Here is a 24,705-nt window from a genome sequence, read left to right on the forward strand (position 1 = left end):
AAAGCAAGTCCAGTTGGTCATCTTAAACTGGGAAAAGGTTTAAGTTTGCCCCAGCCCGGCCGTACGATCCATTTGGTACATGGCTTCAGGTGTGTCTCTGACTGATTCCTGTAGACGAATGTTCCACAGGACTTCTGGCATCAAGTAACAGATCAGTACACTGCCATATCGGAGGACCTAAAACACAGTCAGGCAGCCGAGCAGTGATAGATTATTCGCTACCACTCATAGATACTTTTAAACCTGAGCAGTAGTGGGTGCACTGTGCTGTCAGCCAGGTACAGACATTTCCTACTACTTACAATGCAATAGTTTTGATGGTGGTGAACTTCCAGTATGTGAGTGTGTCAAAAAGGGCGTGGTGTAACAATAGTCGCTTGTTTCCCGAAGCAGTAAGAAGACCAGTACCACGCAGGGATGCTAAAGCTACCACGTGCCCATCCTTTTGAACTTAGCAAACTTTGCAAAGTGTGAAGCAAAAGACTGCAACTTAGTACAACCCTATATATAGCTATTACATTGGAACAAAAATGACGTAAAATGTGATTCAGATTATCTTAACTGTGTGCAACATAAAAAACATTGCATGCTTTACCAAGCCCTCTATTTTGGACAAAAATGTCACTGCCCTCTAAAATAAAGTGCTTGTCTATTTTAAAAAATACCTTTTTGAGAACCTAAACGCCATCCTTAGCACCCATAAGGGGCCAGTCTTGAACAACTGCAAAATTAAATGCAACCAGGCCAGACCCAGCCCTCGTCTTATGGGCTCAGGGCCGGCTTTAGCGCTGGTGGCATCCTGTGCAACAGTCATTTTTTGGCGCCCCACCCCATGACCACCTCCTCCGATTCCCTTACTATCACCTAGCAGATGTGCCCGTCATCTCTCCATAGTCTCCTTTTCACATACATTCATTTGTTTTAAAGTGCTTGTAAAGGCTGGCTTTACTAATCCACTCATCTATCCACATAAAATTGTTCTTTGCAGCAGGCATATTAACCCTCTACACTACTTGATGGTGAGTCAAAGTTGCCACCAGACAAACCTCCAATCTCTCTCTCTAGCGAGAACATTAATCGCAAGAGGTATCTTGACATTTTAATTGCTTTCTGAAGGCTGGACGCACAAGAAACTTTTCTGCAGGTGTTTTTAAATTGCAAGTTTCGTAAGTTATTGCTAAACACTGCGCCCCCCTGAGGTCAGCACCTGGTGCGGTGGCACCGCTCGCACCACCCTAAATCCGGCCCTGTATGGGCTGCTAGTGGTTGACTCTGTAGTGCACAGAAATAGACATCCTCCAGAACAAAATATCCCACATCTCACACACAGGAAAAAATTAAAGCAAATTATGTCTCCCTCCTTGTTGATGCGCAGGGTTGTGTTATACAATCATACAAACCAAGAGTTTCCGCAACCATCCCAAAGATCTAAAACATGAGTTAATAGCTCTACACAGTACAAGCAGCACCTCAGCACCCACAGGATAAGAATTCACACCAAGAATCTAGACACACTGCTACATAATACAGGCCAAAATGCCACAGCAGTACTTTCCCTAACCATTCCTTAAATAGAGGGGGGGCTGTGAAGATGAGCAAAGGGAGAATGTAAGTGTGGTTACAATAGAGCCAGGGAGGAGACATCTAGGTAAGCAGGAATAACCAGACATAAAGAGACTAGGTTAAGACTAGGTTAGTCACAACCAGGGTTGCACTGGGACAGAAAATAGGCACAAGCACCAAAATAAAAGTGACCCCATTAGTGAATTAGAAAGCTAAAAAAAAGTGGTCTATGTTTGCAAATTAGCGCAGTTTTGAAATAGTAAAGACACATTGTATAAGTGTTGCAAGGTATAGAAGCCTGCATATATTTGAGCTTGCTGCAGGCAATGCTTGTTTTAACATCAGGGAAATCAACAATAAAAGTCGGCCCAACGTACCATAAAAGATGTCCACAAACAGCCATAAAATCAGCCCACGCACGGACCTGTCAGACTAGCCCATCTGGTACTGCATGATTGCCCGATATGCCAGTCCGACCCTGCACATTACACAGGTTTATGAACCCATTACTGCTGTGACCCCTGCCTCACAATCCTCAGTGTGAGCACCTTGGCCAGTTGAAACGAGATATATGTGAACGCATAAGCCCCTTACCCCCACACTATATGCCACTTCTAGATATCTCTGGGCCTTCCTCAAACACCATGTTGAGGTGGCACCACCTTCGCCAAGAAGGTCAAAATACGCTACTCCTCCTGCTGGGGTAATGCATATGTGCCGCAGCCCTGACTCAACAGAAGATATTTGGGAAAAGTAAGAAGTGCCTCTCTAATACTCTCTTCTTCCTTGGTGCCTCCCTCTTCCCTGATGTGTACTTTAGGGCACAAGGACTGACACAATGTCATACACCAGCTTTACGGTTATAAAAATGAAGCTGCATTTATTTTGAGGTGGGTTTGTATCTGTCTCAGCTGCATACCATGGCACACTAAGACAGCCAATGCAGCAGCAGCATGTCACCTTACCCTAAAAGCTACCCACATTTAGGATCCTAACAGCCACACTCTCCTTGTTTGACCACTTCTAAAACAAACACTCCTTTATCCGGCAGTACTGATGGGTCATTTTTTGCTGTTTACCTAAAGGTCACCTGAATAACTAGACTGCTGTGGTGCACAGTTGAAAAATCTGGCCACTTGTGCATACCATCCTAGGGAGCAGAGAAGGCTTCACTGTGTGCATGGTGGGCCACTGCTACCTTTAGTATACCCACTTACCACTTCATCCCCCACCTCCACCCCCGATCACTCTAATCTAGTTGCATGGGAAGCAATTCATCCCTTTTCCAGGACTGGATATTTAAAAGATGCCATGCTTGAATTATTCCTTTTGTAAGCTGGGAATCCCTAGTAGTCGATGATTAGGCAGCACTATTTACACATTTTAAATGATTATGCTTTATCCATGTACTACTTGTAGTCTATCTACTTCATTAAGTTACCCAAATTCCAGCAAATGGGAGGGAGACACACAGAGCACAGGTTACCTCTACATCCTCCGTCTTCATCCCAGTTGTTACATTTGAGGTGCGCCCGCCTCCAAGACATGAAAAAGCGCAGGAGAATTCTGGAATGTAATCCCACCCAACATTCTGGGGGCTATAATTAAGGCAGCATTCCCAGCATCCTCATGCCCATTTTTTCCTGTTTTCTGGGACAAAGATATGGGAAAATAGAGGTTTTGGCCACTGCCTGAAAAGGTAGTCCCCCCTTTACTAGGCCTGCAGGCTTTTGTGAATTTACTGTGCGGGGCATTGGTGTTCAATTCACATCTTTAGTGCTGCTTTTTCTTTATCTTGGGATGCTGGAGTGTTAGAAATGGGGTCTTTGGTTGACAGTCAGGTTACCCCCTGTTCAAGCAAAGACCCTCACTCTAGTCAGGGTAAAAGAGAATCACCCTCAGCTAACCCCTGCTTACCCCCTTGGTAGCTTGGCAGAGCAGTAGGCTTAACTTGAGAGTGCTAGGTGTAAAGTATTTGTACCAACACACACAGTAACTTAATGAAAACACTACAAAATGACACAACACAGGTTTAGAAAAATAGGAAATATTTATCTAAACAAAACAAGACCAAAACGACAAAAATCCACCATACACAAGTCAAATTATTAATTAAAAATCAAAAAGAGTCTTTAAGTAGTTTTAAAAACACACTAGCGCTGCTAGAGTGAAAATGTACCTGGTGTGCGTCAAAAATAACTCCGCACGGGCGGGTGTGCGTCGAAAATAAATCTGCACGGCGGTATTCGAGTCAAAAATCCAGCCGCACGATGAGTTGAAGATCCCGCTGCGCAGGTTGCGATCTCCCAGCCTCCGTCAGCGATGCTGCGCGTCGTTTCTCCTGTTCCGTGCGTCGATTCTTCAGTCGCGTTTCCTGCGAGCGTCGTTTCTCAGCTGCGGAGTTGGCGGCGCGTCGTTTTTCAGCCGCAGATCGGATTCGCGTCGATCTTTTCCCCGCCCGGCGCTCTGTGCGTGGATTTTCTTGTCCTTAGGCTGCCAGCTTCTCCTTTCAGGGTCCCAGGAACTGGATGGGCACCACAGGGCAGAGTAGGAGTCTCTCCAGAGACTCCAGGTGCTGGCAGAGAGAAGTCTTTGCTGTCCCTGAGACTTCAAACAACAGGAGGCAAGCTCTAGATCAAGCCCTTGGAGATTTCTTCTCAAGATGGAAGGCACACAAAGTCCAGTCTTTGCCCTCTTACTCTGGCAGAAGCAGCAACTGCAGGATAGCTCCACAAAGCACAGTCACAGGCAGGGCAGCTTTTCTTCCTCAGCTATTCAGCTCTTCTCCAGGCAGAGGTTCCTCTTGGTTCCAGAAGTGTTTCTCCAGTCTGTAGATTTGGGTGCCCTTCTTATACCCATTTTAGTCTTTGAAGTCACCTTTCTTCAAAGGGGACTCACACCTACTTGTGAAATCCTGCCTTGCCCAGGCAAGGCCTCAGACACACACCAGGGGGTTGGAGCCGGCATTGTTAGAGGCAGGCACAGTCCTTTCAGATGAGAGTGACCACTCCACCCCTCTCTCCTAGCATAGATGGCTAATCAGGAAATGCAGGTTACACCCCAGCTCCCTTTGTGTCACTGTCTGGTGTGAGGTGAAAAACAACCCAACTGTCAAACTGACCCAGACAGGGAATCCACAAACAAGGCAGAGTCACAGAATGGTTTAAGCAAGAAAATGCTCACTTTCTAAAAGTGGCATTTTCAAACGCACAATCTTAAAATCAACTTTACTAAAAGATGTATTTTTAAATTGTGAGCTCAGGGACCCCAAACTCCACATGTCCATCTACTCTCTAGGGGAATCTACGCTTTAATCATATTTAAAGGTAGCCCCCATATTATCCTATGAGAGAGACAGTCCTTGCAACAGTGAAAAACGAATTTAGCAGTATTTCACTGTCAGGACATATAAACCACATTACTATATGTCCTACCTTATCCATACACTGCACCCTGCCCTTGGGGCTACCTAGGGCCTACCTTAGGGGTGCCTTACATGTAAGAAAAGGGAAGGTTTAGGCCTGGCAAGTGGGTACACTTGCCAAGTCGAATTTACAGTGTAAAAATACACACACAGATACTGCAGTGGCAGGTCTGAGACATGATTACAGAGCTACTTATGTGGGTGGCACAACCAGTGCTGCAGGCCCACTAGTAGCATTTGATTTACAGGCCCTGGGCACCTCTAGTGCACTTTACTAGGGACTTAACAGTAAAACAAATATGCCAATCATGGAGAACCAATTACGTACACATTTTAAACAGGAGCACTTGCACTTTAGCACTGGTTAGCAGTGGTAAAGTGCCCAGAGTAACAATAACAATAAAATCAGAGTCCAGCACACATCAACCACCTGGGGAACAGAGGCAAAAAGTTAAGGGAGACCACGTCAAGGATGAAAAGTCTAACATGGAGGAAGGGAAGTGTGGTTTGAGCATGAACAATGGTTTGGAGGACTGCACATCTGCGAGCTTTCACTTTCTGTGGACACTCAGTATGTTTACCTGGCTCTCGTTTTCTTTTATTAAGGGAAACATTCAGGTAAGTGGCAGTGTATTGTTTATTACATGGCATTGGGGCACTTTTGCTGTACTTCATTCCAGCTTTCTGCCTAAATATTGGAAACAGACTACTAAAAGCAGAGATATTTCTCCTTCACCTTCTAAATCTCCTGCCTTTTCTTGCTCCGCCAGCTGTTCTACTCCTTTGCCCAAGAGATCAAGGAAGGGCCGAAGTGAGACTGAGGAGGAAAAATCAGGAGAATTGTATTGGACACCTTAAAGGAGTTTCAGAGTGTGGATTTCAAAACTTCTAACAAGACTGCTTCAGATATTTTGTCAGGTTCAAACGTTGCTTCCGATTCTGAGGACTCTTTTCTTAAACCTGATTTAAAGAGAACATATGTTTCAAAAGAAACTGTGCCTGATGTTTTTCCCCATGTGAGAGAGAACATGGGCTTTGATACGATGAAGAAACCATCACCATCACACTAATCTGTTTTGTGTCAATTTTCTGAAACCTATTATAGGCTTCCAACCCATCAGTGTTTACTGGAAGTTATTAGACGGGAATGGAAAGATTCAGAAAAGATCACACTTCCAAGGTTTATGTCCAAATTGTGTCTTTTGGAAAAAACAGAGACTATCCTGCCCGATAATATTCATGTTGGCTTAGTGGTTGCGGGTCTGGTGGACAGGTCCTCTATGGCAGATGAAAATATTTTGAGGGATTCCACTAATAATAAAGTCAATTCCTCCCTTAAAAGGTGTTTTCTGGTACTAATGTGGCTATGAGAGATATCATGTATGGGGTCTACACTGTGCAATCACTGTTTACTGATTTTTAGACATTATTTACGATCATTCAGGAAGGCAAGGAATGTTCTGATTTATTAGAGGTAATGGAGCGGCAAGTGGAGTCGCTTTCAAATATTTCCTTTGATGTTGTAAGATCCACTGCTCTGGCAGGTAGAGCATATATAGGTGCTTTACGTAATTTCCTTTTTAAAAGACTTAAACACTGACTTAGCTTATAGGACAACAGCTTTAAAGATACCCTTCGACTGCTCTAAATTGTTTGGTTCTGATTTGGAGGATCAAGCTCTTCAAGGAAAGGAAACATTCTTCACCATTCAGGGATAAGCCTTCTAAATCTGAGAAGGTTTCTAAATGAAATCTTTCATACAACCTTCAAGAAAGCAGAATTACAATCATTCATCAAAAGATCAAGGCAAGCAGTCTTTCTTTAGTTCCTTTTGAGGACAGAAACAGGATCCACAGGTCATGCTTCATGACTATGGCAAAAAGTAGAAGGCTGACCAGCATCCAAAGGTTGGAGGAAGGATAAAGAATGTTTTTCTCTACCTGACAATGGATAACATCAGACAGATTGGTTCTAAATGTGGTGAAGAATGGATATCCGATCCAGTTACTATATTACCAGAGTAATCGAAGACCTTTCATTTGCCTGTTCTAAGAAACCTTCTCAAAAAGAAGGCTGTTCTGGAGGGGATCACAGCCCTGGTTTGCAAGGGAGCAGTTTGCGCAATCCGATTAATAGAAGAAGTATGGGCATTCACTCCATTGTGTTTCTGGTGAAAAAGGCCATGGGAGGATTTCACCTGGTGATAGATTTGAAGCACCTGAATTTCTTCATTCAAAACATATAATTCAAAATGGAGACACTGCAGAAAATTATCCCTTTAATTATATGCAGTCATTTCATGATTACGCTAGATCTGAAGGGTACCTACTTTAATATCCCAGTTGCCAGAAATCACTGAAAATTAGCTCCAGGGCATTCTGTTCTTTTATTTTCTAGACAACTGGTTGCTGCATTCTCCTTCCGAACAGACCAGCCTATGATTCATGGAACAGACAAAGTCAGTGCTCAGCAAACTTAGACAGTTTTTTAATCTCCCAGAGTGCCAGCTTCTCCCATCTAAGGATATCCTCTTTATCGAAGCAACATTTTGGACTGATGTAGGGAAGTTCTTTCTTCCAGAGAAAAGGAGAGTTCAGTTTCACAACTCAATCAGACCTTTGTTCAACAAACCAGAATTTGCAGGAAGACATTGCATGGATATACAAGGCCTTATGGTGGCTTGCCTCTTTATGGTACAGGGAGTTTGTCTTTACCTACGGTCAAATTTTCACAGATTTTTCTCTCCAAATGTTCAGTCCTTGGATTCCCTGATTCCTCTTTCTCTCTGGATTTAAAGAAAGAACTACAGTGGTGGATGAACTCATAGAATATTGAGTAGGGTGTGGCCATGCATCATCAGCTACCTTTAGTTCTAACAACAGATGCCAGTCTGTGGGATTGAGGAGTGACCATCAGTCTCGCCGATTCAAGTTGTGCATGTTGGAGAGGATGAGATTGTCAAATTGGTGGGAACTTTTAGCAATCTACAGATTTTTGACCTTTCACAAGGATATATTAGTAAGAATGGGCAACACAGTGTCAGTGGCTTATGTCAATCACCAGGGAAGCACTCACTCCAGGTATCTCAACCAGGTAGTGAAAGCATTATGCTCTTGAGCAGAGATGAATCTTCTGGGTTTGTTGGCTGTTCACATCAAGTGAGTGACAAAATGCAGGCAGATTTCTTGAGTAGGGACTTGCCAGCACTCAAGAGCCTTCCCTTGTCTTGAACTACCTTCTGGAAGATTTGCAAGAGATTAGTAACTCCGTTTCTCAATCTATTTGCTTCCAAAGACAGTGCTCTGATTCTCCGCAGACACTGCTCCTAGTTTCAGGAGAAGGCAGCCTGGGGAACAGAGGCTTTTCTGGTAGAATGACCCAGGAAGCTGCTCAATGCCTTTCCACGATTTCCTTTGATTCCAATAGTTCTGGCTAGAATTCAGCACAAGGTGCCAGAATTAATTCTAGTGGTTCCCTTTTGGCCTCGCCAATCAGGGTTCCCAACATAGACATCCATTATAACTTCTTTGGATTCCTTCTCTATTTCCTTCCACTCTCAGGACTCCTTCTCTTCCTCTTCCTCCAAGCCTCAATCTATCGGTGTGGAGGTTGAGAGACTGAATCTGGTGAGGAAGGTTTTTTTGGATACATTGGTTAGTACAATTCAGAACTCCATAAGCCCTTCTACTATCAAAGCTTACTGTAAACATTGGGCTTCTTTTGATAACTGGTGTCCTCTGCATGGTTTCTTTGCACCTTCTTGTCCTATCACTTCAGTGTTACAGTTCTTGGTGGAGCGTTTCAGCTGAAACTTTCTATTTCTACTCTAAATTTGCAATGGTTTGTAATTATGGCATTTGGAAATTTTCTGAGCCCCAGCATGAGATTGATGGCTTGGTCTTCGGGGAATTTAGGAACTTATTTGTATTTAGGCCTCTCATTCCTTCTTGTGCTCCTCAGTGGGATCTTCCTTTGGTTTTTAAGGCCTTAGAAGGACCTCCCTTTAGAATCTGTGGGTTTGAAATTTCTGTCTTCAAAGGTATGTTTTCTGGTGGCTGTTACATCTACCCCCATCTCGTGAACTATCAGCCTTGCTCTGTCTCCCTCCTTTTCTTAGATTTTTTGAGGATGGGGTTATGTTCAAGCATGAGCCTTCTTTGATTCCCAAAGACAACTCTCCTTTTACACTTCACAAGAGGTGATTATTTATGGTTCCTTTCCTTCTCTGAGGAATTTGCTTTGCATACTTTGGATGTTAAAATAACAGGTTCTATTTTCCTAACAGATCACATGAGTTAAGGTGGCCTGATCATCTCGTTGTGACCTTTGGCCAATCAGGAAGGGGAAGAGAAGTCACCAGACTTTGAGCAGATGGATAAAGTCCACAATTGTTCAGGCAAATCAGTCTGCCCTAGGTCAGGACTCGGTACAAGGCAGATCTGCAGGAGCCATTGTGGCTTCTTGGACAGAACTACAGGAAGTCTATATCTAAGAGATATGCTCAGCTGCCACTTGGGCATGAGACAATACTTTTGTGAAACATTAGAGGCTGAACAGTATGCTTGATAATAAATCGAATTTTGGTATTGAGGTTCTAAAATCAGTTATAACTGATCATTCTTTAATGTTTAAATCTTCACGTTGATTATGCATTAAATTATGGATGTGCATTTTTATGGTTGGATTGTCTGTTTTATTACAGTCAAAGGCTTTTCTTTGGAATATCTCAAATGTAATGTCTGAGACAAGAACGTGGTACATAGAGGTAATGCCCTGATCACTTACCAGTAATCTTCATTATTCTTAGTTCTACTCATCGTAATAGTCATTACAAACACCAACCCACCCTCCCTTCTTAGCTTATGACATAGCTTGATTATTACAGGAGGATTCTGGGAATGCTGCCCTAATTATAACCCAGAAGGGTGGGTGGGTTTACATTCCAGGATTCTCCTGTTCTTTTTCCTGTCTTGGAGGTGGGACCACCTCAAATGTACCCCCTGGAATTAGGAAGAGTAGGACTAAGAATAATGAAGATTGCCGGTAAATAATCAGGCATTTTCTCTCGTACTTCAAGTGTAAGAGAAATCTTCTAGAGGTCTCCTCCTGGAACTTCTGTTTTGAGTCTTTTCTTCCTGAGAGGTAGCTGACCTCATCTCATGGCCATATTTCCCAGATGACAGATCAAGATCTCTTAGATTAAAAGCCTCCTACTCAACACATGAAGATGTGGCCAAACATCCACAATCCCTTTGTTCTTAAGAAAAGAAGGCATGCTCTATGTCACATCTAGCTCCATATTCACCCTTGTCTCTCTTCTCCTTCCCAAACCTACTGCTTCAGTGGTGGTTCCAATCATAATATCATGTGGTTCAGATAGCAATGCTTTGCACTATTATCATATGTAATGTTCCCTCCGACAGAGCCTACTCATTCTTAATCCCTAGCCACATTTCAAACAGCTGCCTACTCTTTTCCCCAGACGTCTTGCAGAAGCACCATACAAATGCCACATGGGGTTCCCAGAGGCGTGTCCTGCTTTGTGTTGTGAAAGTTATTAACTGTGCATTACCTTCCTCGAGTTACTCTATTGATCAACTGTACCTATTGTTGCTGCTTTCTGTTATTTTTCTCTACTTACTTTAAGCAGTTCTAATGAACCTGTATTTATACTGTATGTAAAGTACTTCACTACCCAGGTGGATAAGTTCGTGCAGCTTAAAAAAACTAAAATAGCCTGTTATAAACATAAATTAACAAGATAACAGATGAAGTATGAAGTTGTTATTTCTATGCAAAGCCTGATGTGTGTGTGTGCTGTTTAGTACAACTAGATGCTTGTCAAACGTCCCCCTCAGAGGTAAAGGGCAGCGGCCCTGTTAGTCTGTCATACGTGCCAATATCATCCGATATCCACTGCTGGTTTGTCCCTCTGATGGCTCGATAACAATAGAAAGCGGAGAAAGGCCCTCTTCCGAATCATAATACATCACTGTGCCCCGCCTCGGCTTAGTCCATAAACTTCACCCGCAGGCTGAGCTCGCATCGACTCATCCTGAGCTCATTCCCACTGGCTGGTCACTCAAGTGGAATCTGTCTGATCGACTTAATAAGAATTTACCACTGCATTAAATGACCAAAATGTGTTTTTTGCATGGCTGCGTTTCCCCCTCCCTCTGGAAGGCTGCCTGCCCGTGGAGGGGATGGTTGACTGAAAAGAGCTGATGTCACTTCTAGATCATCATCCTGGAGGCAAATGCTCTCAATAAATAGCCTCCTTCCCTGACCTCATTAGATGCTCTGAGAGCGGCCTTCCCTGTGCACTGTTTATCTGAAGCGCTGCCTTGAAACCTGTAAACATGCTGGGAAGCGACAAGTCCACGGCTTTAACCTGTGCTCCCTATAACCACGTAGGTTTCCTGCAAAGAAACAACAGCCTGGAGGATAAGAGCAGGATGGTGAGCGCCTTCCGGGAGAGGCAGGCCTCCAAGAACCTGCTGGCCTGCGAGAACAGCGACTCCCGCTTCCGGCGCGCGGAGATGGACTTCTCCAACCTGTTCGCGAGAGGTGAGGGCGCGCGCAGCGGCGCGCCGCGTGCCCCGAGGGCAGGCGGGGAGGGCTGGGGCCATTCACATGCGGGCCGGGGCCTGGAAGTTGCTCAGATCCTTGGCAAGTAATTTATCCAGGCAAGGTGTTTTGAATACTGGAACATAGGGTGTGCCCCTCGTTGTCTCCTTAGACATTTTGGACTACAACCAACACAATGCAAAGAAAAAAACCGGTTGGGATGATATGCTCAAATACGGAGTTGAGGAAATTAAAGGTTATATGATAAGCGAAGCGTCGGCATTTTTGCGGGTTGGGCAAACCTTTCCAGCTGCCTTTTCAAAGTGACAGTCATTGACCTGTCTGAAAGCCACCCGGGTTAGCAGATGAGTCTATTACACATGGTCACCTCTTTCCACTCCAGAGCTTTGGTTTAACAAATAAATGCATTTTGGGAGTTTTAGTTTCGGTACAGTTCATTTGTATTAACAAACCTGAAACAATGATTTGCTCATTTTGTGGAAAAGAGGTGTTCGACTGACTCGGGGGCATCAACTGACCTCCAACTTACCTCCAGCCAATATGTTCAGGAGGCTCACAGCAATCAACAAGTAAAACCTTTTAATTCACTGCATGGTATCAGAAACAACAATCAGGAGAAGCTCCCGCATAGGGTAGATTTGCATGCATGTTAAACGATGATGGTGACTAACACGCGCCATCGTTGTTTCCAATTGAGGAGAAACACAATTCTGTGTCTAAAATGTAAATAATTTTTCTAAAATATAGATACATTATTTCGTTTTATATGTGTGTTGCTCATAGCTAGAACACGATAATCAGCTTCGTGACACACGATTAGCATCTGTATAGGAAAAAATTATGTGAATCTCGATTATATGTGAAAGTCGCAGTTTATATATTTCCCTTTTCTTTTGCTCGTTTTTTTATACTCAGACCCCTAAATGTTTTTCACACACTCTCGCCCTCTGCCTTCTTTGTTTTTTTTTCAGTCATTTATATTATGTATTGCCCGTCTAAACGACCAAGAGCAAAAATGACAAGTTACAAATCCTAAGTAAATAACGATCACGTTTAATTTGCAAAACTGTTAACCGACGTCGCATTTTTCACAAACACTATACTTTTAGGTGTTTGTACGTTAGAGGAATAAATAAACTAACAAAGGACTGGTTGTAAAATATGCGCGCGCTGTTCCATGTGTTTATTATATTTCTAGGCATTCACTTACGTGTGATTGCGATAAATCTGCGATCGAATATATAACAGGTATATGCTGTCTCTCCCCTCATCTTTTAGAAGTATTGTGATAAACGTTTAGGAAGGGCATCGTGGTTGGCGCTAAGGAGATTTGCAGTGAGGCGCTTTGTTTACCGCACATTTTAAACGCAGGCGGCATGCGTAGGTCTCTTGTGGTGATGCAGAATGTGCACCGCGGGGATGGTGGTCGGTGCAGTCTCCCTTCCACTGAACCCCTGCCTTGACGGCTCGTTTGTTCCCCAGATTTACTGCCTGCTAAGAACGGCGAGGAGTCGACCATGCAGTTCCTGCTCGAGGTGGTTGACATTCTCCTGAACTACGTGCGCAAGACGTTCGACAGGTCCACCAAGGTGCTGGACTTCCACCACCCGCACCAGCTGCTGGAAGGCATGGAGGGCTTCAACCTGGAGCTGTCCGACAACCCCGAGTCGCTGGAGCAGATCCTGGTGGACTGCAGGGACAGCCTCAAGTACGGAGTGCGCACAGGTACGGAGGCCAATGCGGGGAGCGCAGCGCACTGTGGGCGAGTGCGTTCACCACACACCACCAATGCTTACTTAAACACACATCACACAGGTGATCAGTGCGCTGCTGGATAGAACACACGATCACTGCTAGCAGTGATGCACATCACACAGACCACACATCCAATCACTGCCCTGCTGAACAGGACACACAGTAGTGCTGGCAGTAATGCATATCACACACACCACACACCCAATCACTGCCCTGCTGCCCCGGACACATAGCAGTGCTGGCACGACACACAACAGGCACACAAAGGCTGCCCTGCTTGCGTTACACCAGCAGTGCCGACTGTAACACACATCACGGCTGTCCTGTTCACCTTAACACACACCACTACTGCCGACAGTAGCACACATCACATATGCCATCAGCTCTACTGCCCAGAGCACACATGAACAGCGGTGACTGCATTATGCGTCAGTCACGCATGCCGTGCACCCTACTACCAGAACACACACTGCCAGTGGCGACAGTAACATTCATCAAACTTTCCACCACTGCAGTCCTGCCCAGAAAACACAGAAGCAGGGCTGGCAGTGACACGTATCGTTCATTCAGTCATTCGCGCTGCTAGCCAGCAATCCTGAGCGAAGCACATATGTAGACACGCGGCGGTGTCTTACTGCCCAGAACACACCAACAATGGCGACTTCAGCAGGCTTCACACATAAAGCCACTGCCCTAGTGCCCAGTATACACCAGGGATACCAACAGCAGCGCACAGTGTCATCCCTGTCGCACTGTCGAGGACACACTAGTACCGCTAGCGCTGACCCGCATCACACATGCCGCCAGTCGAACTGCCCAGCACGAAGCACGCCACACCAGCCATCACCGCCTTACCACCCCGAACACATGCTCACAAAGTACCCGGTAGCCCCTAACACCTGGCACCTGGTATCTGCTTTAATGGTTCGATGAAAACATTTTTTTATTTACAAAGCGCACCCGAGTGCGTGAATCTGAAGACTTTAGTACGGAACGGTTATAGAGAACATGGTGGTTACAGCGAAGCAGCAATAGGTGCTGGCCCAACGGGGTGGGGGTGCGCAAGGGCAACTGTAGTCAGAGAGCAGCCCCCGTATTCGCGAGAGGAGAGGCCCCGACATTGAAATCAATATCTCTTACCGCTGCGCTGCCAGTTGTCGAGAGATTTAACCTAAGACAGGACCCCTAATTGCATGCTTGAAACTTCATTTAGGTAACTCGATGAGGATTGGTCACCCAGACTGCTACTCAAGCCCTCCTTGGCACGTTTTTTTAATGTATTGGTTTGTTGTTTTTCTACAGTAAGGGCTTAAACCCCCCAGGGGCCGTATTAGAGTCCATTTCTGCACTGCACGGGCGCAGCAGAAGGGGTCTGCGCCTTTCTTTGGTTACATCTTCAGCGTACACATTCACTGGAAAAACACAGAGTGGACGCATCTCTTTTGAGACTGCGAAGCTCGGAAACTCAAAGAGGGACTTGATGTCCTATGTGTCAGACCTCTCGTGTCTGCAGCTCATGCACTAACTCTGAATTTTTCTAGCTAATATATGCGCTGAAAACGCGAAAACGAAGCGTACAACTTGTCATGCTTTAATTGCGGACAGCGCTAATGAAAGGCAAATCGGCAGTTGCATTCAATCAGTGCACGCATCATGTATTTCTTTGCCCCTGAGCCCTCATCTTTAATACGACGCAGGTGCAATAGCAAATGCATGGGGCAATGGGCCCTTCAGTTCTAAGCTCAGGACTTCACATACCCCCTACCAGTGCCTGGCACTCACAAAGGCCATCGACCAAGAGGCAAACCACAATCCAGGTATTGTGAATGTCTTTAGTGTGGTCGGTCTAGAGGAAGGTCGACGGAGAAGGTGAATCAGACATCCCGTTGCAGCTGCTTTCTATGCTCGTTAATACCACCTGTGAGAGACATGGACTTTAGACCACTTTCTGACTGAATTAGATATTCCCTTTAGTCTTCAGACTCCAGGCCTCGAGGATCTCTTGAGTAAACAGTATTACTGTATTCCACAAAATACCTTACAGAGTGTCTGGACGTTGAACCTTAACCTCATTAATAAGGGGAGTTCTTCATGAGGCCATGGTGGTAGCTGAGGATATGTCGTCAGTTCCTGAAAAGATGTGGTGGAGAGCTCCTCGCATGGTTATTGCCACAGTACCTTACCGTGCCGCTCACCACTGCCATGTCTCTCTGGAAAGAAGCCTTGTGCTCAACAGAAAAGAATGGATTTTCATCTATGAGGCTCTTTTATACCTTCGGTGAATGGTGAGATAACCAAAATGAAGGCAAAAGCAAACAAATGTAGGACAGTTGTCTTTTGAAAAAGAAATAGTGCAAAAGACCACAGTGTACACGTCCCCGCGAAAGTTATTTTTGCTCTAGAGAGTTTAAACAGACCCCTGGCAAATGTCACAGTACCACAGCAGCAGAATACTCTCTACTTCATGCTGAAGCAGCAAACCAAGGGGACAGTGGGCAGCCAATCAGCAGCAGCCTCCGTCCCCACTAAAAAGCAATTGTTCACTCTTTTGGTCCTCACCATCATGCACTGAACACAATAGATACACACACTCTCATATTCAGAGGATCAGTTCATAGCATTCCTCCTATGATCCTTAGTCCCCTCTACTTACCCCAGCCGTTTCTAGAGCTAGGGCTTCTTCTGTGAAATAAAAGAGCAGGATGAGAGGTTTTATAGTGCTAAAGGAAAGGATCAACATAATGTACTGTAGGTGTTTTCTTGTAAGGAAGAGAAGCCGAAGCTCAGACCCTTCTCAACTTCAAAACAAGAAATAAATTAAAACAATAGGTACAGTTCATTATTATACTTATAATATATATAATGGGCCAGATTCACAAATGTACCTTTACACCAAAAGTCTAAGTTTAGACCAAAAGTCTAACTTTACTAGGAATAAAGTTAAACTTTCGGTCGAAGTTTAGACTTTTGGTCTAAACGTAGAATTTTGGTCTAAAGTTACCTTTGTGAATCTTGCCCAATATTTATTATTACATTTTTATTTTCTTACAGGTGTTGCAAAATGACTGGATTTGCACTACCAACCCCCAAGACAGGCTTTTCGATTAGCTCAATGTGCAAGAATATAGAGAAATGTTCAATTTCAAGTTCAAACATCTGTACTGCCAGGGCATGAGTCTCCTCTTCAGTCTGAAGTCCACTACTTAAACCATCTCCAGATGCATGACAGTACTACTGATGTATCCCAGAAGGAGGAAATATCTGTGTAGCCATTTCATGACAATGGGATGCCTAAGGCCAGCATGCAAGATAAGCTTTTGAAGGACCTCAGGACCACTTCTCACTTACTTCAGAGTTTGGGGAGCCAGCTGGGTATCAACAAATCAATATCCCATTCCATCAAATGTATTTAGTACTTGGGGCTCTTCTAGACAATGTGAGCCAAAGTGTAATCTGCAGTGTAGAGACTACCCTTTTTGTGCCATCCATGCAAATAACCGTCCTATTGCTAGACAGATTTAATCAATACTGGGTTTGACTCTGTTCTCTATCCTCACTGTCCCTGATACATGACAGTACAAGAAACATCTCCAGGAATGATTAGACGACCAGTGTTCCCAGATATCAGGAAACTGAGAAGAAAACCTATCCCCTGGTGTCGTCAATAGAACATAGACATAGAAAAGAAATGGAGTAATAGACCTCCTTTAATGCATACAGTGGGGGACGAGATCCAGAACTCTCAAAGAAACAAGAAAAAATCAGCAATTCACAGATTGCAAGAAATTGGGGGAAGGCAACTTGATACTGTTTGAATCAAACAAGTCTCCAGGAGCCTACGCAATTCTGCTGGAAAGTTTTGATCCCATTCAAGAATGATGACGCCTGATTTCACTAGTTTTAAATCCTTTGCAAGAGAAGCAAATGTCTCTCATTCCTTGCACAGCAGTGCCATTGTGTCAATATATTTAATAAAAGGGTGAGAAAAACAACTTTCATCATAGCAGCCCCTTGTACAATAGCCCTCATAAAAGTGTGTTCAGAAATCTAACCCTGGTAAATAGAAGACGGGGTTGAAGTAAAACAAGTCTTCAAGCCTGTTGATGTCAACGTGTGAAAGAGCTGTCTACATTTAGCAAAGTTTGCATTGTCTACTTGGCAAATTAAATAATGCACTCAAAGAGAAATTGTCCTAGATTTCGAAAGAATTATAAAAACAGTGGATTGAAAGAATCTTTCAGCTAGCTAATCAGGAGTTGAATATACGACCTTTAAAATAACCAGATAATTATATCCATACACTAAAAATCCAGACAAAGATATGACGTCGGTAATATTATAGTGCCTGGATCAATACAAGCAGGTTTGCGAAATATGGGGATTATTTGCAACACTGTCCTTCACTGTCGGAACATCCTTTTTCTACAAGAATCTACCACTGGTTTCAAAAGCAGGCCTTGCGAAGACTCCAATCTCATGCCACACAGATGATTCAATATGTGCATTGACTTTAGTGGCTCCCATTGCACCTAGGATCTGTTAGGTACTTCAGATGATTAATGAGAAACCCACAAATTAAGGATAAACAAAAAAACAGTGCAAATGTATATAGTGGGGCATTGGCAAAAGCAATGTCCAGATGCCATTTCTGCTTAGGTCAAAAACCGTGGTAGAAAAACAGTGACAAAGACTGAAATCAGGTATGAAATGGAGCCTGCAAGAGTGAAACAAAAAAAGGAAGCATAGGGTGGTTGAAAAAAGATGTATGAGATGGACAATTTGGTATTTGCTCAGCCTGACATTCGGCACCGCCTGCGCTGGATTCTTAATAAAATGTTGCCCCCCTGGCGCTTATTTTCTTTTTACAAATCAAGCACCACCACAGCACAGCCAAGAACCCTGTAACCATGGATAACAAGTACAGTAGATACTCTTCCACCTGGAACGCTCTTTGGCCTTCACAAGTGCTAACAAAGAGCTACATAGTGCCAATACATGCAATCTGTTTTGGAAATGCAATTGAGCATTTTTTAAACCTGCCACACAAATGGATTAGGATGGCCACTGAAGAGTGAACCGTAAGGTGCTTACCATCCAATGTTCAATGCCAGAATGAAATAATCCACACAAGACCGTTTCTCTTTGGACCAGTCGCCTGATAGTATCTCTCATGATTTCTCTCACATGAGGTGTGCGCTTGCTTTTAAAGATATAGGAAATAGCATAATGCAACATTTCTAGAAATTTCACAAATTTCACTGCTGTAATTATTTTTTTTCCCAGGCCTAACGTAAGGCAGCCGTACTATTCATATCAGATACTGTACGCCAGCTTCACTTGGCTCATCAGTACCTTTCACTTCAGTTTCCTATTGTAATCTATTGCCCTCAGCAGCACCATACTGTTCATTGTACGACTGTAAGGCAGCATCAATCTGGGGAACACCATCATTCAGCTCAGTGCCCCTATGTAGGGCAGAGTCGTTCCCACCACATTTCAGCATAAGTATCCTACTGTATGGGAGAGCCACTCTCCCTATCAGGCCCATCCAGGTCAGTGTGCTATTGTAAGTCAACAAAAATCACCTCAGCAGCCACCTGCTGCTCATTGTCATATTGTGAGATAGCCCCACTCTTTTCAACACCACTACCCAGCTTTATATCTTACTATAGGGCAACAGCGGTCAGCCAGTGTCCCACTACAAAGCAGCATCCTTCCTCTCAACAGCACCAGGCAGCTCGGTGTCCTGCTGTCACACAGCTCAAGTCAGCTCACTGTTGTGCTCCTACTATTCTACGCACCACGGTGCTGCACTTTAGAGCCGTCAGCTCCGCAGGGCGTATCACTGAATGTGTCCTTTCAAAGGCAGTGCTTCTTCAAGCATGGGCTTTCAACGAAATAAATTCCTACTTCCAAGGTGTTCAAAAATGACATGTGCACTTTGAGTGTACATTGAGATCCACAAGTAATCAAACAGACTGAATGGTCTTTCTCATGTTTTATTTGGATTGTCCAACCACTCTCCCGTCAATTGTGCTGTTTACGGCTGACATTCATAACTTAATGTGGATGCTAATGAGATAGCCACATTTTTGGCCATTTGCCCTTCATAGGCACACAACTTCCCACACTAGTTCCTTTATGCCCTTCCTCATGATGGCCCATGCTTAATAAATGCAGGTGTTTGCTTTTCGTGGGCACCACCCAGTGCTTAATTTGTGCTTGTTGTTTCCGGTGCTGAGCACTGGCACTTATTTTTCAGGGCTGGCGCCTATTCTTCTGCCCCAAGCATTTGCTGCGAACAAAAGACACATATGAGAAAGACGGAGGAAGAGAAAAACGAAAAAGCGTCACAATGGGGGAAAGCAGAAGGCTGCAAGAGTGAGCTGAAGAGGCAGGGCGAGGCTTTAAATGGATTGACGAGGCCCGAGATGGCTTCAGAATTACGCTGCCTCCGTATTTCTTGTTCCCACATTTAATTGCAGCAGCCGCATGTTTAAGCAGAGGGCTTTGGGCACCGGCATGTTTTTATTTACAAATTAAGCACTGGCACCACCACTCATTATAGGAAGCAGGACTTTCATTGTCATACTTTGACTCAATGCACAAGCAGAAAAGGAAGAACAAAGGATAGAGTGATCAGTTTTTGAAAACAAAAAACCGGGACATTTCACAAAAATAGAAGAAAGACTACAATTTTACATCAACTGAGCGGCAGAGAATGACAGCTCTCATCAACATAGAAATACAGAAGAGGCACTAAGAAAATAAATGAAATGCAGTTTTCAAACCCAGTGTCATACCTTTTCATTAAATTGCTTTCTGATAACAGCCGTTAACTAGCCCTGCTTCAAAACACATAAAAACACACCTCCCACTGCTTTCAGTTCATCTTCTCTAAAAACACGGGCATGAGCTAAATTTGCCTAACTGCTGGGACAGCAGGTGAAAAATCGGTACAGTCCTGGCAAATCTGGGGTGCCTGGTCACCTCAACGAAGGAGGGTAAGAAAGTGAGAAAAACAGTGGTGAAGGGAGAAAGCAGGGATGAAAAAGAATCTGTGACATAGAGCAGTTGGTTCCCAACCTTTTGACTTCTGTGGACCCCCACTTTGTAAATTACTGGAACCCGGGGACCCCCACTGAATCATTATTGAAATCCGGGGACCCATCACTTAGTCATTACTGAAAGCTGGGGAACCTAATCTATTAATCTTATTTAATTTTCTAAGTAGTCGCGACCCCCTGAGGAGGCTTTGCGGATCCCCAGGGTTCCCCGGACCACAGGTTGGGAACCACTGACATAGAGTGATATAAGGAGACAGAAAGTGAAGGGCAGTGGAAGAAAGAGGCAGGTGACACTACACAGCCTTTGTATTTCGGCAGCACCCTAGTGGAAAACTTTGGGCCCATGCACTTATTTTTATCACACTAGATGCGTCTTTTCTGCTGCTCGTTTAGTGCCAGAGCGCTGTCCTTTGTGCAATAGATGCTTTGCAGCTGCTAATAGGGAGAGCGCAAAAGAAAGTGCTGGAAACATCTCAGTGTTAGTCATATAGGGGCAGATTCGGCAACATTTTGCATCAAGTGTACGTCACAAAAGTGATGCAGACAGGTTCAAAATGTTTATTTGGGCTTTACCTTCTGACACAAAACTTTGTGCTCGAAAGTAGCTCTTAAGTAATGCAAAGTAGTGCTACAACTGCTTTGTGTCAAAGTGGTGGCCCGTGGGTGGTACATGGGCGTTCCCACCCAACCACTCATGATTTTTATTGCACAGCCCTATCTACGAACATTTGTGGAGAGGGCTTTGCCCCCAAAAATAATACCTTGTTGAGGCCGGTGTTAAAAGAAGTGTTTTTATTTCTCCAATTTTTCAGACTTTGCATGTGTACTGCACTTTATAGCACACATCCAAAATGGGAAAAGTTTTAAAATGTGTCTAAGCGCACTGTTTTTACTAACAGGCTCCCATTCCAGTACAAACCTAGACGCTAGACATCACACAAATACCTTTGCACTATGGTGCAGAGGTGTGTGTGTGTAGCTCTAGGCAGCCTCGTAGTGCGCCATCTCTTGGGAGACAGCAGGTCAGTGCCAATTGGTTGCTGTGCCTCGTTGTGTGATAATTTATTAAATCTTCCCCGTAGTACCTTCAGCCAACCATCAAGACAGTCTCACGAAAGAGGCCCTATAGCGTTTCATAAAATGGTTTCCCTCTTCCAAGCACTTACTCCTAACAATGGAGCCATTGCACTAATTGTTCACGTTACTGTTGGAGCTAAAACTAATGTTTAACAATGTGCATTCATCTGTTGGCACATCCTGCAGTAGACAAGCAATTTAAGAAAAGTATGATCTTGAAATTAATCATGCAAATTACATCACCGATGCTTTATTGAATGCTCAGTAATTAGAAGATAGTTAAACCAGCTGAATTCATGTCTTCATTCAGCTGCGCTGTCAATGCAGCAAAGATATACCTTAGACAGTTTTATTAACACAATGTTATGGTAAACCTGATCTTATCTGCTGTGAAGGAAGTCGTTTGGGTGATTAATGACATGAAATTAAAAGAGCGGGAGAGTGTGCCTCTTCATATTGCCATCATTCATCTTTCAGGACACCCTCGCTTTTTTAACCAGCTCTCCAGCGGACTGGACATCATAGGCCTGGCTGGTGAATGGTTGACTTCAACGGCCAACACAAACATGTGAGTAGTGCCTCTATGTATACTTCCTAAGGATTTATGCCTCGTTTCCCATGTCTACTGAAACAAACTGAAATGCATAATTGATTCACACGTGATCTTGCAGAAAGGGGGAATGTTTCACGTGCATGCAGTTTTCCTAAAAAATACTTGGGTTACCTCAGTGAGGGTTTTCCTCTGGTACATGCGGCATTGTCTCCCCATAAAGTGTTTCACAGATCAGGATGAAGAATCGCTTGCAGTGTCACACATCCAGGGGCATTTTTAGAGTTGAATTTTACAGGGACACACTTTGGACCACAGACATGCTAGTGTGGCCATTCACAAGTGTGTGTGTATGTATATTAAAACCCATGTACATAAAAAACATTTGTTTGCTACTCAAGCTGAACTTTCTAAATATTATCTAATGTCCAAGCAGCAGGCCGGAAGGGTGATAGAAACAACGATTTTCGTATTGCTAAAAAAATATATTAAGTTTACTTAAGGTAATGCGTACAAAGTTAAAATTGTGCTAATTTATGCGCTATCTTTGTTACTTCTGTCCCATTTCCAACACAATACAAATGCATATCCAAAAATCACAATATTTGTATATAGCCCATAACATGTTAGCATTCCTAGCATTCAATGCCTTTCCCCTTCGATGGTAAGTTGACATTCATTAGGGTTGGTGTGTAATTTGTGTGCAGACCCAATACCCACTCACTCTTTATTTTGCCCTTATTATAAGATAAAAGCACTTATATGGTGTGTTTTTACCACATCCATGACCAGGTACCTTTGCATGACGGAACACAAAGTACCCCCATTGTCACATACAAATGTTGCTGATAGAGAGCGGCAAATGTGTTAAAGCATGCCCGCCATGCCACACATTTGTCCCACATTAGGGTGCTTTAACCTTCTTTTGTACTTGGAGATATGTTTCCAGCCTTAGGATGGGTGTTCGAATCTTAAAGCTGTGATCACTGATTTTTTACTTATTGAACTGCATGACAAAGAGCAGAACTTGGTGGCAGATTCTCCAGGATGGGTTTGAGGTATTGTTGTGGTTGGAGGTTTCATGTGGAGTGGCTTTGAATGTTTCCGAATTCCAAATAATCAGTAATTGTATTCATTTTTACATGTAGCATTGCCTGTGCAGACTTCAGATGCTTTTCTTTTTCCTATAAAAGTAGTCCTTCAATGGAAATTACAAATACACTCATAAAACACTCAATAGTAAGTAGTCCAACCAAGTTGCTAGTTCTTTCACCTTAATTTTCGTTGCTCCTATTCCTTTTGTGAAACTCAGCATTTACTAATCTGCCTGTTTCCTTTACTAAGCATTCTTGAAAGTTGATTCTTGTGAAGGTACCACCCGATTAGTATTTTAATGACTTGCCTTTGACAATTCATCTTTCTTTCATCTCCTTGAAAAGAGCACTTACCCCCCATCCCCACTCATTAGTTTTTCAACTGAGCTTTCCCTTGAAGCAATTCTCTTTTCAAAGTAAGCTGGTTTTACTGAAACTTTGCAATGTGTAGGCCCCAAGATGAAGAAGCCACTACATTTCTTCTGCATTTTGTGATCTCATTCTTCATTGGCAGCAGAATTTATGGATAAGGGATTTCTCACAAGTTATTTTCTTTACCTTATGAAAAGTAATTAAACATTTTATATTGTGAAAAAATATGAAGTTGTGTTTCTACCAAACTGGCTCATTTATTCTGATGGATATATTCTATGCTAAGACCACAACACAGTTATTTAAAAACTGCTGTAATTATACATGTTGATCAAGAGCAATGTGCTGAAAAGGTACTCTGTGTTTATATAAATCTACTCTGAAATGGTATGTGCTAGTCACTACGTCTCTAAACAGACCCTTGTTTAGCATTCCAAAAGGAATTATCCTGTTATTGGTCCTCCTCAGTTAATACAGGAAATCATCCCGTGAACTACTCAGCAACCATGGCATCATCATTCACTAATGCACAGAAGATAGACTATTGCAATTCTCTATTGGCACACAAGAGGACATCCCAAACTCAAACTTGTTGTGGTGTCATTGGATGACAACACATTTACTCCAGATAAATGTGGTTCAAGCATAATTGTTATCCCTGTTCTCTCCCGCATATTTTCCGATTCTCAGACAGTGGAAAGATGCCCTGTAGAGTGGACATTGTTAAATAAAATCACTCGGTTGGACATTTAATGGATCCCTTGCCTTGACGAAATTCATAAACTAAGTTGAATTAAGCATCATCTTCCAACTCTTCCTATGATCCAAATCAGTACAAATCCTACTTCTCAATATATAATCTGATCACCAATCTGGTAATGTGTCTTGCCAGTACTAGACGATGGAATCACCCTTCTCACAGGACTCTGGGCCTTGGAACCTAGGATGTTGATCACATGATTTGTGATCTGCCCTAAATCCCCATTAAAGCAAATTCTAATTTTACAATGTCAGGCATCATTCATACATGTCACCATTGTTCCCGCCTTCTGCTCCTCAATACTACTTCGGACCTCCACTTAATAATAGAAAACAGATGTATGTTTGTATATGGTATTTCTGTAGCACAAACCTAACCAAATTTCAGCGGACATGGTTAAAGACAAGTTTAAAATCAACAAGCAAAAGGAGAGAAAGCTGAGTTGTGGACAAACA

The 24,705-nt window shown here is 43.5% G+C and overlaps 1 protein-coding gene across 2 annotated transcripts in view; it reads left to right on the plus strand.

Moving 5' to 3' along the window:
- The window catches only part of GAD1 (glutamate decarboxylase 1), a 257,259-nt gene that overhangs the window by 36,371 nt on the left and 196,183 nt on the right, over positions 1–24,705 (plus strand). For both annotated transcript variants that reach the window (XM_069225317.1, XM_069225318.1), the window contains 3 exons: positions 11,402–11,554; positions 13,058–13,300; positions 21,952–22,042. In XM_069225317.1, the coding sequence (XP_069081418.1) occupies positions 11,402–11,554; positions 13,058–13,300; positions 21,952–22,042 (487 nt within the window). The remainder of the gene's footprint in view (positions 1–11,401; positions 11,555–13,057; positions 13,301–21,951; positions 22,043–24,705) is intronic.

This window comes from Pleurodeles waltl, chromosome 3_1 (assembly GCF_031143425.1).
Source record: "Pleurodeles waltl isolate 20211129_DDA chromosome 3_1, aPleWal1.hap1.20221129, whole genome shotgun sequence".
Lineage (NCBI taxonomy): Eukaryota > Metazoa > Chordata > Amphibia > Caudata > Salamandridae > Pleurodeles > Pleurodeles waltl.